This window comes from Poecile atricapillus, chromosome W, assembly GCF_030490865.1.
Source record: "Poecile atricapillus isolate bPoeAtr1 chromosome W, bPoeAtr1.hap1, whole genome shotgun sequence".
In the NCBI taxonomy this organism is placed as follows: Eukaryota; Metazoa; Chordata; class Aves; order Passeriformes; family Paridae; genus Poecile; species Poecile atricapillus.
The window spans coordinates 103267951-103284688 of record NC_081288.1 but is presented as its reverse complement, the minus strand read 5'-3'; the positions used below and the strand labels follow the sequence as shown (position 1 = coordinate 103284688).

The window sequence follows — 16738 nt, the reverse complement described above, 5'->3', positions numbered from 1 at the left end:
GTGTGCTGAACTCACTCTCTGCTAGAATTTCTCACTCTGTGCTCTGTGTGTACATACAGTCAAGGAGTGGATCTGTTCCCACTGCCAAAACACTGTCAGTTTAGGAAGGATTCTTCTTAGGTCAAGGTTGTTTTCATATGGTGAGAGACAGAGTTTAATGCAGCATTTTAATTCCTACGAGAATTTGCCAGAGCTGTAGCTAAGACTGAAAATGTTTGTCCTGTAATCCCAATTTTGCACCGACTGACTTGGTTCTTTAGTAGTCCTTCCTTTTGGATGTGTATTAATGTAAAGTTTTAGCAGAAGCTTAATATGGGGAAAGTTTCAGCTGTTGTCAGGCTGCTTCTTTATCCAGGGACAATGAGTATAGTGTTTAAAATTCCCATTTGAAATGGGAACATCTGTGTAATTCTAAATCTTCTCTGAACAGCCATGAAACCGAAACGACTGAGGAAGTAAGTGCAGTTTGACTGGAGAGAATGGTACGGCTGGTGCCTGGAGCTGTGCCTGGCTCTGTTCCAGAGGCAGTTTGGTTCTAGTATGTGCACAGGAGAATTCTGTTTTCTTAATTAGCTTTGTCAGTGCCTGCTGACAAAGGGCTGCCCTAGGAGCCACCTGGGGAGCCAGTGCTGTATACAAGGCTAGCAGGAGCAAGGTCCTGAAATGTCTTAAGAAACCCCAAACCCTGTAAGTTTGCTTTTCTCCACAGAGCTGTCCTTCTGTACTCAGGACATGTGAGCACCTGAGAAAATTCTCTGCAGCAGAGGACATCCCAGTTTTCCTTTGCTTTTCACAGAATGGACAAAAGCAGAACTCTGGAAACCACAGCTGAAACAACATTTTGACCTTACCAATAATAATGTCTGGTAGAAAGAACAGCACAGCAAGGGTAATTTGATTTTTTCATTAGCTCCACAGCTAATTGATGGAAAACCTAAAATGCACAGGCTTTACCAGCTCATTCTGAATTGTTCAAGCCTAACTTACTGTCCTGGGGTGACTTTATGATACTGGTATCCCCAATCGTCTAGTTTATGTTATATATTAAGTTCTGCACCTTTAAGACTGACTCTGAGAGCAAGAGAGGGGGGTAGAAGAAGCCGCAGTTTGTGTTAAAGAAAACATCACTCCCACACATCTCGCTCCTGGACTGTGTTGTCTGCAGCACGGACAGACAGCGGGACAGAGCTTCTCCCTGGTTTTTAGTTAGTTTTAGCTAGCTGAGGCAGAGTTCCCCGGACTTTTGTTTTTTCCTTTTTTTCTGGATCTGTGCAAGCCTGCTCTGGACTGAACACCCAGCCAAACCCCGGGAGCTCACAAGCCTGTGGCCCACCGGGGCCTGGGCCTCGGCACTTTCCAGCGCCGGAGGGACTGATAAGAACCTGAGCGAGCCGAGCTACACCACATGAAAAGGACTTTTCTTCCTAGATTTGCCACCCCATCGAACAGCAAGAGGTTTTATTACTATTATTTAATATTACTCAATTTCTGTTAAATAAACAGCTTTTTCCACTTTTCTCCAAAGAATTTTTTTTTTTTCTCTCTTTTCCCGGACCAGAAAGTGAAGAGGGGCATTTCCCTGGGGAAATCCCCATTTGGAGTTTTCCTCCCTAATTTGCCCTAAACTAGGACAAATATAGTTTTTGGCGCCCAACGAACAGGGGCAAGAGAAAGTGGAAAAACCTGTACTGATTGTTGGTTGTATTTATTCTGTATTGGGATAAAGCAGTCAGCAGCCATGTTGCTTGGATACATAATATCTCTCGGGGTGGAAGCCTTCATGTGGATCTGGTCCCTAAAAGTTTTTGAGGTTTTAATACCTGTCTTTGCCCTCTTTCCCAGTAGAGGGGCACGGATTAGAATGGTTATTGTGCTGGGCTCGGTGATAATGATTTATAAGAAGTTTATAGAACTACTGAAGTTTCTGTCAGGTATGTTTGGCTTATGGTTTCTTCGCCCGACCCTGCCTCCCAGTCCCAGTAGCACATTTTGGGAGTTTATTAGTAATTGTACCCAGTTTGTTAGAGGAAGAGCAGGGGATGAGGCTTTCCAGCCTTTTCTTTCCTTCTTCTCCTTTGAATCTGTTATGTCCCTCTTTGAGAATATCCAGTTTCCCCTGAGTGTTAAGGATACCACTTTCTTGTTAGTTCAGCTGTTAGGTTTCCTCTATATGGTCTGCAACTTCTCTAGAATGAGGGCTGAGATATCCAGAAGAGCCAATGAGACCCCTGCCCCAGAAGTAGACTCAGGTGTGAGAAATCCTGAGTGGAGTAGAGAATGGGAGAGAATTGGCCGAACTCTGAAGGAATTCTCTGATCCCCCAGCCTGGGAATTTTCACTTGAACAAATTCAGAACCCAGATGAAGTAGGGAAATATCTGGAAGAGAATTGCTGTGATGATTCTAAGCAGAAAAATATCATTGCAATAAGCTGGGCCCTAGCGTATGCTTATCGCACGGTGCTAGATACTGTAGGGCAGGCAGATAAATCAGCAGCTACCCCAGTCACTCAGGCTGCAGCCAAACCAGACAGTGAGCCTAAGCCAGTGGCCACACCAGACAGTGAGCCTAAGCCAGTGTCTGTTGCTCCTACCACGAGAGGTATAAAATTCAAAACCAAAACCGATCGGCCAGTAGATGATGATGATGGTGATGCGGGGGAAGGACCCTCAAGACCAGCAACTGATCAAAAATCAGAAGGCGCTGGTGAACCTTTCTCCCTGAAGGACCTTCGTGGCCTGAGAAAAGATTACACTCGACGACCTGATGAATCTATAATTAGTTGGTTAGTCCGTCTGTGGGATGCTGCAGGTGAGGCTACAGTTCTGGATGGCACTGAAGCGAGGCATCTGGGATCCCTGTCACACGATCCGGTTATCGACCAAGAAGTGATGAGGGGGGCTGACCCTTATAGTCTCTGAGAACGGGTCCTGAGAAGTGTGGCACAAAGATATCTGTGTGCAGATGATCTCTATATACAGCAAACTCGTTGGAAAACCATAGAACAAGGGATTCAGCGCTTGAGAGAAATGGCAATAGTAGAGATTGTCTTCGTGGGTAACTTAGGTACTAGAAATCCAGACTTGGTGCCATGTACATCTGTGATGTGGCGAAAACTTGTTCGACTTGGGCCACAAGAATACGCTTCTGCTTTAGCAACAATGAAGCGAGATGACCGGGAGGAGACTGTGATGGATATGGCGAAGAAGCTTCGAGCATATGCAGATACCGTGCATGGCCCCATGCAGACAAAAATTGCAGCTATGGAAACACGTATACAAAACTTTCAAGACAAAATGGAAGAGAATTTCAAGAAACTCAGGGAGGACCTTGTTCCAGTCTCGGCAGTACAGACCAAGAGCCCTGGTACTCAACGCAGAAGTTCCCCAGATAGAGAGAAAAGGCTACGAGCTGAGCTGTGGTTTTTCCTACGTGACTGTGGAGAAAACATGAAAAGATGGGATGGAAAATCTACTGGTGCTCTGGCGCAACGGGTGCGTGAATTGGAAGACAGCAAGACTCAGGGGGGATACTCCACCAAAAAGAAAGCCACTCCAGTAGCCTGTAGTCAAACTGACAAGTATGATGATGACATGTCTGATTCCCTTGAAGGAACCTCCAAGACATATACCCAAGGAAAGAAGGATAACCAGGCTTAGAGGGGCCCTGCCTCTAGCCAGGTAGAGGCTAGGGAAAACCGTGTCTTTTGGACTGTGTGGATTCGTTGGCCTGGCACATCAGAACCACAACGATATGAAGCCTTGGTTGACACTGGTGCACAGTGCACCCTAATCCCATCAAGATATGTAGGGGCAGAATCTGTTTCTATTGCTGGTGTGACAGGCGGATCACAGGACTTGACTTTAGTGGAAGCTGATGTGAGCCTGACTGGAAATGAGTGGAAGAAGCACCCCATTGTGACTGGCCCAGAGGCCCCATGCATTTTAGGCATAGACTTCCTCCGAAGTGGGTATTTTAAGGACCCAAAGGGACTTAGGTGGGCATTTGGGATAGCAGCTGTAGAGACAGAGGGCATCAAGCAATTGAACACTTTGCCTGGACTGTCAGAGAACCCATCTGCAGTAGGACTCCTGAAGGTGGAAGAACAGCGAGTGCCAATTGCCACCTCGACGGTGCACCGCCGACAATATAGAACAACTCGAGATGCTGTGATCCCCATCCACAAGATGATCCGAGAACTGGAGAGCCAAGGGGTGGTCAGCAAAATCCACTCACCCTTCAACAGCCCCATCTGGCCTGTGCGTAAATCTGAAAGAGAATGGAGACTGACTGTGGACTATCGTGCATTAAATGAAGTGACTCCACCGCTGAGCGCTGCCGTGCCGGACATGCTGGAGCTCCAGTACGAGCTAGAGTCCAAAGCAGCAAAGTGGTACGCCACTATTGACATTGCCAATGCATTTTTCTCCATTCCCCTGGCAGCAGAATGCAGGCCTGTTTGCCTTCACGTGGAGGGGAGTGCAGTACACCTGGAACCGACTGCCCCAGGGGTGGAAGCACAGCCCCACCATCTGCCATGGACTGATCCAGGCTGCCCTAGAAAAGGGTGATGCTCCAGAACATCTGCAGTACATTGATGACATCATTGTTTGGGGAAAGACGGCTGAAGAGGTCTTTGAGAAAAGAGAGAAAATCATCCAGGTTCTCCTGAAAGCCGGTTTTGCCATCAAAAAGAGCAAAGTTAAGGGACCAGCTCGTAAAATTCAGTTCTTGGAGGTAAAGTGGCAAGATGGACGGCGTCAGATTCCTACTGATGTCATCAACAAGATTACAGCAATGTCTCCACCAGCCAACAAGAAGGAAACACAAGCTTTCCTAGGTGCCATAGGTTTTTAGAGGATGCACATTCCTGAGTACAGCCAGATCGTGAGCCCTCTTTACCTGGTCACCCGCAAAAAGAACACTTTCCAGTGGGGCCCTGAACAACAACAAGCCTTTGCTCAGATCAAACAGGAGATTGCTCATGCTGTAGCCCTTGGCCCAGTCAGAACAGGACCAGATGTGAAGAACGTGCTTTACTCTGCAGCCGGGAGCCATGGTCTGTCCTGGAGCCTTTGGCAGAAAGTGCCTGGGGAGACTCGAGGCCGACCACTAGGATTCTGGAGCCGAAGCTACAGAGGGTCCGAAGCCAACTACACTCCCACAGAGAAGGAAATCTTAGCTGCCTATGAAAGAGTCCAAGCCGCCTCAGAAGTGATTGGCACAGAAGCACAACTCCTCCTGGCACCCCGACTGCCAGTGCTGGGGTAGATGTTTAAAGGAAAAGTTCCCTCTACCCACCACGCCACCGACGCTACATGGAGCAAGTGGATCACTCTCATCACACAGCGCGCCCGTATTGGAAACCCAAATCGCCCTGAGATTTTGGAGATAATTACAAACTGGCCGGAAGGTGAAAACTTTGGTCTCACTGATGAAGAGGAGCAGGAACAAGTGACACGGGCTGAAGAAGCTCCACCGTACAACCAACTGCCAGCAGAAGAAACACGCTACGCTCTGTTCACTGATGGTTCCTGTCGCATTATAGGGATGAACCGGAAGTAGAAAGCAGCCGTATGGAGCCCCACACGACAGGTCGCAAAGGCCACTGAAAGAAAAGGTGGATCAAGCCAACTTGCTGAACTCAAAGCTGTTCAACTGGCCCTGAACATTGCTGAAAGAGAAAAGTGGCCAAAACTCTATCTCTACACTGATTCATGGATGGTAGCCAATGCTCTGTGGGGATGGCTGGAAAAGTGGAAAAGGGCCAACTGGCAACGCAGAGGAAAGCCAATCTGGGCTGCTGATGAGTGGAAAGACATCGCCACCAGAGTAGAGAAACTGTCTGTGAGGGTCCGTCATGTAGATGCCCATGTTCCCAAGAGTAGAGCTAATGAAGAGCACCGAAACAATGAGCAGGTAGATCAGGCTGCAAAGATAGAGGTGTCAAAGATAGACTTAGATTGGCAACACAAGGGAGAGTTGTTCCTAGCTCGATGGGCCCATGATGCCTCAGGCCATCAGGGTAGAGATGCCACCTATAAGTGGGCACGAGACCGAGGGGTGGATCTAACCATGGACAGTATTTCCCAAGTTATCCATGACTGTGAGACGTGTGCCACGATCAAGCAGGCCAAGCGGTTGAAGCCCCTCTGGTATGGTAGGCGGTGGTCCAGATACAAGTATGGGGAGGCCTGGCAGATTGACTACATCACACTGCCCCAAACCCGCCAAGGCAAGCGCTACATGCTCACGATGGTAGAAGCCACCACAAGATAGTTGGAAACCTACCCTGTGCCTCATGCTACAGCCCGAAACACCATCCTGGGACTTGAAAAGCAGGTCCTTTGGAGGCACGGCACCCCTGAGAGGATTGAGTCAGACAATGGGACTCATTTCAAGAATAACCTTATAAACACCTGGGCTAGGGAACATGGCATTGAGTGGGTGTACCATATCCCCTACCATGCACCTGCTGCAGGGAAAGTGGAGAGGTACAATGGACTGTTAAAGACTACCTTGAAAGCATTGGGTGGGGGATCTTTCAAAAATTGGGAGCAGCATCTAGCAAAGGCCACCTAGATAGTTAACACCCGAGGTTCCACCAACCGAGCAGGACCAGCCCAATCTGAGACCCTACATATAGTAGACGGAGACAAAGTCCCAGCAGTACACCTCAGAGGTTTGTTAAGAAAGACAGTTTGGATCAATTCTACTTCGAGTGCAGACAAACCCATTCGTGAAGTTGTTTTTGCTCAGGGACCGGGTTGCACATGGTGGATAATGCGGAAAGATGGAACAACACAATGTGTACCTCAAGGAGATCTGATGGTTGAGCGAAGATCATGAATTAATTCCCTTGTCTGTATATAATGTATGTGTTGTAGAGTTAAAATATATATATATTAATTTTGATAATAAGTTGACGATATGGGGATAAGGGGTGGAATGTCCTGGGGTGACTTTATAATACTGGTATCCCCAATCATCTAGTTTATGTTATATATTAAGTTCTGCACCTTTAAGACTGGCTCTGAGAGCAAGAGAGGGGGGTAGAAGAAGCCGCAGTTTGTGTTAAAGAAAACATCACTCCCACACATCTCGCTCCTGGACTGTGTTGTCTGCAGCACGGACAGACAGCGGGACAGAGCTTCTCCCTGGTTTTTAGTTAGTTTTAGCTAGCTGAGGCAGAGTTCCCCGGACTTTTGTTTTTTCCTTTTTTTCTGGATCTGTGCAAGCCTGCTCTGGACTGAACACCCAGCCAAACCCCGGGAGCTCACAAGCCTGTGGCCCACCGGGGCCTGGGCCTCGGCACTTTCCAGCGCCGGAGGGACTGATAAGAACCTGAGCGAGCCGAGCTACACCACATGAAAAGGACTTTTCTTCCTAGATTTGCCACCCCATCGAACAGCAAGAGGTTTTATTACTATTATTTAATATTACTCAATTTCTGTTAAATAAACAGCTTTTTCCACTTCTCTCCAAAGAATTTTTTTTTTTTCTCTCTTTTCCCGGACCAAAAAGTAAAGAGGGGCATTTCCCTGGGGAAATCCCCATTTAGAGTTTTCCTCCCTAATTTGCCCTAAACTAGGACACTTACGTACATACTATAAATGCTTCAGGTAATACAGGCAGGATTTAAGGTGACTGTCTCTTGAGCACAAAGCGTCTCTCCCAAAAACAGATGATACCTACTGGACAATGTTGGGATAAAACTCAAGCTTACACTTGTGATTTTTACTGATGGTTTCTATGTTGCAGTACAGAACTTGTGTAATGCAGTGGGCAGGACAAAAGGCAGCTTGGATGCTATTTTGAGCTCTTGGATGTTCCTCTCTGCTTTTCTGCTTCTCCCTCTAAACTGTTAGTATTTGATAGTGTGACTGCAGAATACCTGGAACACTGGGATCTTTACCTCTGTAGGAGTCTTCCCAACCTCAAGGATGTAAAATACAGCACATATTTTTAAGAAGTAAACTACACATGTCTATTTTACTATACAATACTTTTGCATCTTCCATCTCTCTGGAATCCTGTGCTGAAGTTTAAAAACCGACAAGTTAGAGATTAAGAAAATTACAGGTTAAAGCAGCTCTGCAGCACAATAAATTCATCTTTAGCACTGGTTACTTACTAATTTGTCATGTACATTAAAATTTAAATTACTGAGGCATGCATCCCTCTGTGCACACCTTTGGGAACTTTCCTTTCATCCCACATATAAACATTCCAAAGAGTCAACATTTTTTTTCCCCTATGTTTTTAGGAATAAGGTTTCTACAAGCACAAGGAAGGGATAAAGGGACAGTTACCTAAAAAGAGATGTGCTGTTTGGACAAATCATCTTTTTACCCATTTCTTGCTTTTCCTCATACCTAAAATGTATTTATTTTCTTGTGACTCTCTTAGTCTGTAATAAAATAGCTCTGCTATTGTGTCTCATATAATCCTTTTTGTGCCAGTTTTTTTGCCCTCTCTCTGTCAACAAACCAAGAAATCTCTTCAGAACATAATCTTTAATCATTCCCTGCTGTTCCAGAAGCATTTGCTCGTGGAACAGATAGAAATGTTCACTTTGTCTCCTGTATCTTTTTCTGATGAGAACGGAGGTTCCAGTTGCATTATATGGTTCTTCTCCAGAACATCATATTGAGAGTAAGACTCAACAGAGCATCAAGGTGCTCTGAAGTGCACTCTGTGGTCACTAATCTGGAGATGAAAAAGACAAGGAACCAGGAATGACTGTGGCTTACTGCAGGCAAGGAGTTATTTTTCTGAAAGTGAAGGGAGGTGAAAACCCTCCTTTTTGAAAGCAAGTGGTTAACTACCTATGACTTGCTCTATTTAAAAAAATCTTACCGCTGTATCCACCCCATAAGATGGGGTTTTCTTCTTTTTTTTCCTTGATGCAAGCTGCTCTGGATGGTCACTGATAGCACAAATGAGCTGAAAGCACTTCTGATTTTGCTGTCAGCAGATGCTCTATGGGGAGCTCAGGGCACAGCTCAGCCTGAACTGGAAGAATGGACACTTAAGGACTTGGGGACATGAAGTTAATGCAAGTCTCAGGTAAGGAAGGGATTACAATATGATAGAACCTGTCAGTTTTCAGCTGAATTCTGTAATATTTATCTGAGAACAGTAATATCTTAATAGTACAGAGGAGAAAGGTGATGGCCAACATTCACAGTTTGTTTCCACACTGATACTGTAAGAACTGAGTTCCCTAGACAGGCTTTTGTGGCTGCAAGTTCAGCAACAGACCATAAATATATGTTATGGATTTAAGCATCTTCCCCTATCCCTGATGCATTATTTAATCATGACTTAAATAAATAATGCATTCTTTGTAGCATTATAAATTAACAAGTGAGGGGCATTGTGTTACCATATTGCTGCCTCAAACTGCAAATCTTTGTGAAATAGGGAGAAGAAGGCTTTAAGCGCTCTCCTGTCTTCAAAAATAAAAAATAAATTTGTATTCCAATAAAAATCCCTAATATGAAACAACTAATTCGAACATGAACTGTGTATACCTCTGTGATTGAAGATAAAATATTCAGCAATGCTTGGCAAAACCCTAGGCTAAAAAAATTGAAGCACATTATCCAGCTATATGGGGTAATGTTTAGGTCAAGAGAAGATAATTCTTCTAATATAAATTAGATTAAGATACCTGTATGTGAATTCTGTATCCTAAAAACTACACGCGATTATGGAGCAATAATAGTTTTAGTATATTCCCAAATTTTCTGGAGAAACTATTTTTGGAATGTAGTGCTGCAACATCTTGAAGTTTGGATTGCCTTCTTGGCAGCACTCAAGACTATAAAGTGAGCACAAGCAGAATTTTAATGGCTGTATTCAGCTTGAAGAAAGGCATCAGAAGGTACAGACCTAATTCTTTACCAGGTGCTTCTCTCAGTTTAGGTTTAGTCTTTCTTTGGGAGAAAACATAATCATTTTGACCATTTCAAACAAAAAGACCATTTTGTAAGTCACTTGTGTACTCCTGCATTACATGGGATGTTTATTCATTTGGTAGCAAATACACAAGCACAAAGATAACTATAGCAGGATTTCTCACCCCGCTAAATAATTCTCTGTCACACAGACATGCCAATGCTGTAGCTGCAGTGAACCTGAGCGGAAGTGTTACAGTGTTTGTCAAGCATTAATCTGCATCAGATTATGAACCAAAATGCTTCAAACAGTGGGAGCTGGGAGTGGGTGCTTCCTGCCTAAAGAGACAGGGAGTTGTGCTTCATCTGCTGAGAATTAAATCATAACCAAATATTCTGAACTGTTATCACCTGTTATTCTCCGTGAGAGAAGTAAGCTGGTGTATGGACTGCATTTTTAAAATCCTGTTTGTTCCAGAGCGAGGATGGTGTTTCACAGGTTACCTCTGACAGGAGCATATTTTATGAGCTGTCTGGACATTGTTGTTCGTGTCCTTACAGGTTTATAGTGACCCCTCCTGTAGCTGCAGCGCTCGGCTGTGAGGGCAACAGTGCAACAGCACAGGCAGAGGAGAGAAGAGCAAAGGACAACAGGAATCAGCCAGACCCCCAAAGCTGCAGCTTCCCAGGCAGCTGCCTCATCACCCGACGTGGAATTCCTCCCACTGTAGCCTTTGGTTTCATTGAGGTGTTGCTTGCTGCTGTTCAGGTGAGGAGGGGTGGGTGCATGGGATAACACCTTGGCAGGCTTGGGGCTCAAAGCCGAGTGTGCAGTCTTGTCTGAGTTGGTGACCGACCTGCTGCTTGTTCTCCTAGCAAAAGCAATGTCTACCGGGGAAGTTTCTGCCCTGGAATAGGCAGTACCTTCAGTCCTCCGCGATTTCAGACTCCAGGTGGGGGTGTGAGTGTTTCCTGGTAAGCCATGGCTAGTGGCAGCAGGTGGAGCTCGGAGCAGAGGAGAACCTGAGGTGGTGACATTGTGATGTTGGCATCTTCCCCACTCAGGGGTCTTTGTGCTCTGCTGCCTCTCAGATGTACTCGCTGAGGAGTGAGCGTTTGGCTCTTGGTATTTCAGTTTCTCAAAAATGAGAAGATCTGGATCAATCCCTATTAAATGAGGATAATGTTAGTTTATTGATAAAAGCTTGTCTGCATGCCCACAAAAAGGATCCATGGAGACAAAGGCAGGGCAGGGAGCCCAGATAATGCCCTTTTGGATTGGACATGTCACTGCCTTGGGTTATGGGATATCTTATGGGCTGCAAGGGATGTGCATTTTGGGATTGCACACGACTTACTATGGGATGCTTAGGGAAGGAACCGAAGGTGAGGAAAGGGTGGTATCTAGGCCATTGAGGGTAGGGAAATCCAGGAAAGCTATGTGTGTGTGACAGTCTGCAGCAGCAACTGGAGGGAAGCTGCACCCTAGGGGCTCAAGCATCCCAGCAACTGTTGAGACTGGGGTCCAGACTGGGCACCCTGAGGTCGAGACTGGGAAGACTGAGAACATCTCAGCCCGGCTGCTGGGGACTTTGCATCGTATATATGTGTGTGTATATATACACATATTTATATATTTTCACTAACACAAAAGCAGGATGAGGCTTTTGGTGCTCCCTGTGTTGGTGTGTTCAATCTATGTGTTTGGCTCTGTAACCTGTGTGCTCATGGTGTATGTGCCTAATGAAAATAAATGCTCAATCTTGTTACTGCATGGGTCTGGGGGCATGGAGCAGTGGCACCCTCCTCTCAAGTCTCTCAGAGGTGGAAGAGTATTTTGGCCAAGCACAGTACTGATGAGGTACTCAGAGCATGAATCTTGAGAGTTGGGTGTATCTTCAAGCTTTCTCATTGAGTGGAAAAAAGGGGGGAAGTATTTTCAGAAGTAGGTATATTAATGAAAAAGGAATTAAGTCTCCAATTTTTTAGGGTTGTGTGTTACTTCAGGAGGTCATTTAGCACAGCAGCTGACCTGGTATCATTTTAAAACTTCCTAAAACTGCTCTGTTTTCAGCCATTATAAACGAAATGCTTAATTACCTGTTGTGATGTTGTACAAAATGACATCAACTCCAGCCCTTAGAATGCAGCTTTCCAAAGCTGGGCAAGACATGTGCAGGCAGTTCCTGTTCTCATGAATGGCTCCATGGTAGAACACTGCTAGATTGCAAGAGACTGGAACCCATAAAGAACAAAGCTGAGCTTCTCAGCACAATGACCATTGCATTTTGCATGTCATGATGTTATTTAACATCAGAAGTTCATTATATTTGCCCAGATCCTGTGGGAAGAGAGACCAGATCCTGTGGTTCTCTCTTTATAACTATATAATCTATAAACTAATTGAGAATACAGTCAAAAGAGATTTTTATTTTACATCTGGACTAGAACAGCCATATGAGTTCTACTTCCCTATCTCATTAAATAATAACTAATTTAAAGCCCTTTGACATGCCCTCTAATGTCTCAGTTTTAGTTAAGATAGTAACAAATTTTGTTTGACTATATACAATTTTAAAAAGGAGATTTCAAGTTACCAAATATAGATTATCAGTTTCCTTTCTACAGGACAACAGTTACAATGTGCCTCTGCTTTCCTGCCTCAAAAAAATTTATAGATCCTGCTTCCACCCCCTCTATTTCTTCTTCAAGTGAAGGACTGTTTATATAAACATTACCCAAAATGGGGGGTTTAATGTGTGCCACGATCTTGCCAACAAGTACTCACCGTTCCTCAGAAGGCAGCAGGTTCTGCTGCACTGTTGTGGGGAGATTTCTGCATAACCCTTCAGCAGCTGGGCTCCCCTCCTCTGGGATTCCTGCAGGTCCACAAGGAGGCCTGGGAAGCGCCGGATCCAGCAATTCTTGTAGAAGGCAGTGGGTGAGCAGAAGCACTGGGACTCCCCAGCCAGACCCAGAAGCAGCAGCATTTGTGCCACTGCCACCAGCAGAGCCATGACCATGTGTCAGGGCCTCAGGGAGCCCCCCGCTGCTCCAGGGGTGCATGGAAGGTTGCACCAACACTGCAGAGACCATCCTTGGACGGCTGAGGATGCTGCCAGGTCTGCCAGGGGCGTGAGCCAGGGCAGGGTCTCCTCCAAACAGCACCCATAGTGCTGTTTAGGCAGCTGCTGGAAGAAAGCAGACATTTAATGAGTTACAGAAGACTGTAAGAGAGATTATTATTATTATTGCTGTTCTCTAACTTAATTGTTTGGAGATGGGTTTTGAAACACAAAAGGGACAGGTTGTTTTTAGTCATTCAGAGAACTTGTTTCTGTAGTCTCCTCTCTCTCTTGTCCTCAGACCAAACCACGCAGGCAACCTTGAGATTTGGTGACTAATAGCAAGCTCAGCACATTGTTCCACCTCACTTTGTTCAGGAACACTGTTACACTCAGCACAGAGAAATAGTTCTGTCTAGGATCTGAACACTTTATCTGGACACTGCAGAAATTTGCCTTCTTTGCTAACAAATGAACCTCCAGCCAGAGGTGGAGGTGTAGATCTGTTCCCCTTCCTACACTGTTTCGATTGCAAGAATAATACAATTTTATTTGCAAAGATCTAGAACCAGATGGACTCTATGACTAGAGGGCTGGAACCCCCATTCAAGCTGTGAGTGCGTCCTCCCCCTAATAAGTTTAAGAATATTGAGCAGTCCATACAAGGTTTTCTGCTAGGAAAAGGCCTGTCAGAAAGAAAACACAGCTGACATACAGGGAGATGATTTTGAAGCACCTGGTCGGAAACCTGAAACTCCCACATTTTGTTTCTTAATCAATTAAGACCAAGTCTGATCCCCGCTTCCCACATTACACTTTTCACATAGAAAGGCCTTAAAATATTACAATACACAAGTTTATTTAAACCCACTGGGCTGTATAGTGAGGTTGAGAGAGTCAGGTAGAAGTATGGTCTGCAATAAAAATTGGGAGTTCAATATATAAGAATATTTTACACTGTGTTTTTACCCTTTAAGATTTGAATCAAGGATTTTCCTCCTTTCCACATGAAGTATAGAGCAGTTACATGGAGTGGGGAGAGTTTTAATTCTTTAGTCTTTACAGATTATGTTTATTTTTGAAGAACTAGGCCACCAGTTTGGAAATGAACTGACAGGTGTAATACTTTGTTCCTTACACAGTTCACTGGAAAATAAAAAAGCCCAGAGCAGGTTAACCCGTGTTGATCCAACAGCAAAGCCAAGGCAGTATTTTATTAATTGGAACTAAAATTAGGAGGATTCAAAATAAATCTGTTGTGGGGAATATGAGAATTAAACTGTTAGAAAGAGGGTAAGTGGGTATCCTTCAAGCCTCTATCCTGAAAAGCAGCTCTTGGCACTTGGGTTGTTTTATTTAGTTTTGGTAGCTTAATATTTTCACCTCTGTAAAAACCAGCACTTAAAACCTTAAATACATTTTTAAATACCTGATACCTTGCACTCAGTGGACTGCACAGGGAAGCTTTTAAACATTTATCTACCATTGCCACAATCACTATTTACAGTGTATTTTTAAAAATATTTGTTTCAGCTTTCCAAATATCCCAAGGTATCACTTGATTTGGAACACACTCAAAAGTTTGAAAGATATGCCTGTATTTTGGTATTATGTCCTATATTTAGTATGAATTTAGGTTCTGTTTTGTTCTGTAAGATTTGCATGCAAAAATGTTGATTTCTGATTGCTTTCCTCACTCCTACTCTTCCTGTATCTCCAAGAAGAGAAACCTGGAAGACTCTGAATAACTTGAGGAAGCATTTAACAAGGAGATTAAAAGTATTCTTTCCTCTTCCTCTCTTCCTGACTAAATTTTAAGGGCAGAAATAGCTGCAGGGAAGCTTTCTTTTTAATGAAAGATAAAGTGATTTAAACAAGAAGATAAATGGCTGCTTTAGGCAATTTCCTTTAAAAATAGAAAACTTCTATTACATTTCACCATCTTCTGCCAGCTTCCCCTTAATTTCACTTCGACTTTTCAATGGGAAATGTAAATTAGTGCTGAAATTTTAATTCACAGACATTTTGCAAGAAGGAAATCCCTAGGTCTTACCTGCAAACCAGCAGCTGATTTTCCATGTGCTCTGCAAAGAGGCACCAAGAGGCTATCATTGATAACAGGGGAGTCTGTGGCCAGTACCAAACCAGCACTTCATGCTATTTAGGAAATCCTTTCATCTGACTCCTCACATTTCCTCCTGGAAAACAAAAAGGCAGGGAGGCCTGTTTCCTGTGAGAATATGAATGTTTTTGTGGGCCTTTCAGTAAAAGAGATATAAACGGACCGGCCACTCTGGAACAAAATTATCTTTTTCATGATCCTTCTTATAATCAGAAACAGTCCCCGAAGTTTCCCACCTGGGCTAGCAGTGAGAATGGCACAATCCAGGAGCTTCCCAGCACAAAGGATTCAGCATCAGGCCTTAACTCTTTTTTTGCCAAACAGAAACAAAAGCAGACACTTTTTCCATATGAAGTAACAGACTTGTCTTGATTTTTGGAACTATTTTTAGCTTTTATGGAATATATGGTTCTATCACTCAGAATATGTAAAGACCAGGAAGGATCTATTTAGTTGTAGAATTGTGGAATGGTTTGGATTGGAAGGGACCTCAAAGCTCACCCATTTGCACCCTCTTGCCATGGGCAGGAGCACCTTCCACTATCCCAGGTTGCTCCAAGCCCTGTCCAACCTGGCCTTGGACATTTTCACAGATGGGGCAGCCACAGCTTTTCTGGGAAACAAGTGCCACGGCCTCACCACCCTCACAGGGAAAAACTTCTTCCTAATATCCCATCTAACCCTGCCCTCTGTTAGTGTGAAGCCATTCCCCCTTGTCCTACACTACATCCCTTATCAATAGTCTCTCTCCATCTTTCCTGTAGGCTGCCTTCAGGCACTGAAAGGCAACAATGGGTTACACTGAGTCCTTCTCTTCTCCATGTATTGTGTGACAGAGAAGTTGGAAGGTGACAAGCTGAGAAGTGAGACCCAAGCAGTTCCCCAGGTGAGGTATGAACCTGCCCAAGTCCTGTAAATGTCAGTAATAAATTTAATGAAATGTGCAGCATAATCCCACGTGACATGAGAATTAAGTTCTCTGCCTGTGTTGTGCTCCACATAAGTAAACTGAATTTCAGGCCTGTGTTAAAATAATCTTTAACTAATTTTTCTGAGATATGCACAAGTATTTTCCCTTTATTATAGTAGTGGTAAGGTCAAAGTTTTAAGTAAGCCAAGTATATTGATAATTTCAGAATATGTCACTGTAACTCTGTTAAGGTTGTCTCGGTTTTGGGAGACAGGTGTCTGCTAGGGAGAGCAGGAGCCTCCCTTGGAATGAAAAATGTAAACCCCCTCCGTCTGAATTACAATAATTCTGAAATCAAGGGGCTCTCAGGCAGAGATCTGGGGATAGGAATAACAGTTCTTTACTAGTGTGTATAACAAGGCACACGAACAACAATAACTACAGCATTAACAAGAAAACAGAACCAGGGGCCCCGTGACAGCTTTCTCGGCTGAGACGGGATGGAGGAGAGGCTTTGCTTCACAAACCCCTCGGGCAGTCAGTCCCGGTGCTCCTGCAGGGCTCTGAGGAACAGTCGGCTGGGACAGCAGGGATGAGCTGAGATCCTGGGCTGGTGGCTGAGGTGTACCAGCAGCTCCGCGGCGGTGCCTGGCACTGCCACACGTGAAGGCAGGACAGGGAGTGCGAGGCCACCAACGAAGAGGGAAGAAGAAGCAGCAGCTCCGTCTGGGTGATGGCGA

The 16738-nt window shown here is 44.6% G+C and overlaps 1 protein-coding gene across 1 annotated transcript; it reads right to left on the bottom strand.

Moving 5' to 3' along the window:
* Positions 1–10394: 10394 nt before the first annotated feature.
* On the bottom strand, positions 10395–12918 carry LOC131591791 (MANSC domain-containing protein 4-like). The gene is made up of 3 exons (XM_058862854.1): positions 12690–12918; positions 12002–12136; positions 10395–11068 (listed from the first exon to the last, which is right to left on the bottom strand). The coding sequence occupies exons 1-3, from the start codon at positions 12916–12918 to the stop codon at positions 10395–10397; spliced, it is 1038 nt and encodes a 345-aa protein (XP_058718837.1).
* Positions 12919–16738: the final 3820 nt, after the last annotated feature.

Coding starts and splice junctions, on each gene's coding strand:
- LOC131591791 (XM_058862854.1), bottom strand. CDS start 12,918: ATGGCTCTGCTGGTGGCAGTGGCACAAATGCTGCTGCTTCTGGGTCTG. Junction 12,137..12,689: donor CTGCTGCCTTCTGAGGAACG/GTGAGTACTTGT, acceptor TATGGGTTCCAG/TCTCTTGCAATCTAGCAGTG. Junction 11,069..12,001: donor TTTGTACAACATCACAACAG/GTAATTAAGCAT, acceptor CTCATTTAATAG/GGATTGATCCAGATCTTCTC.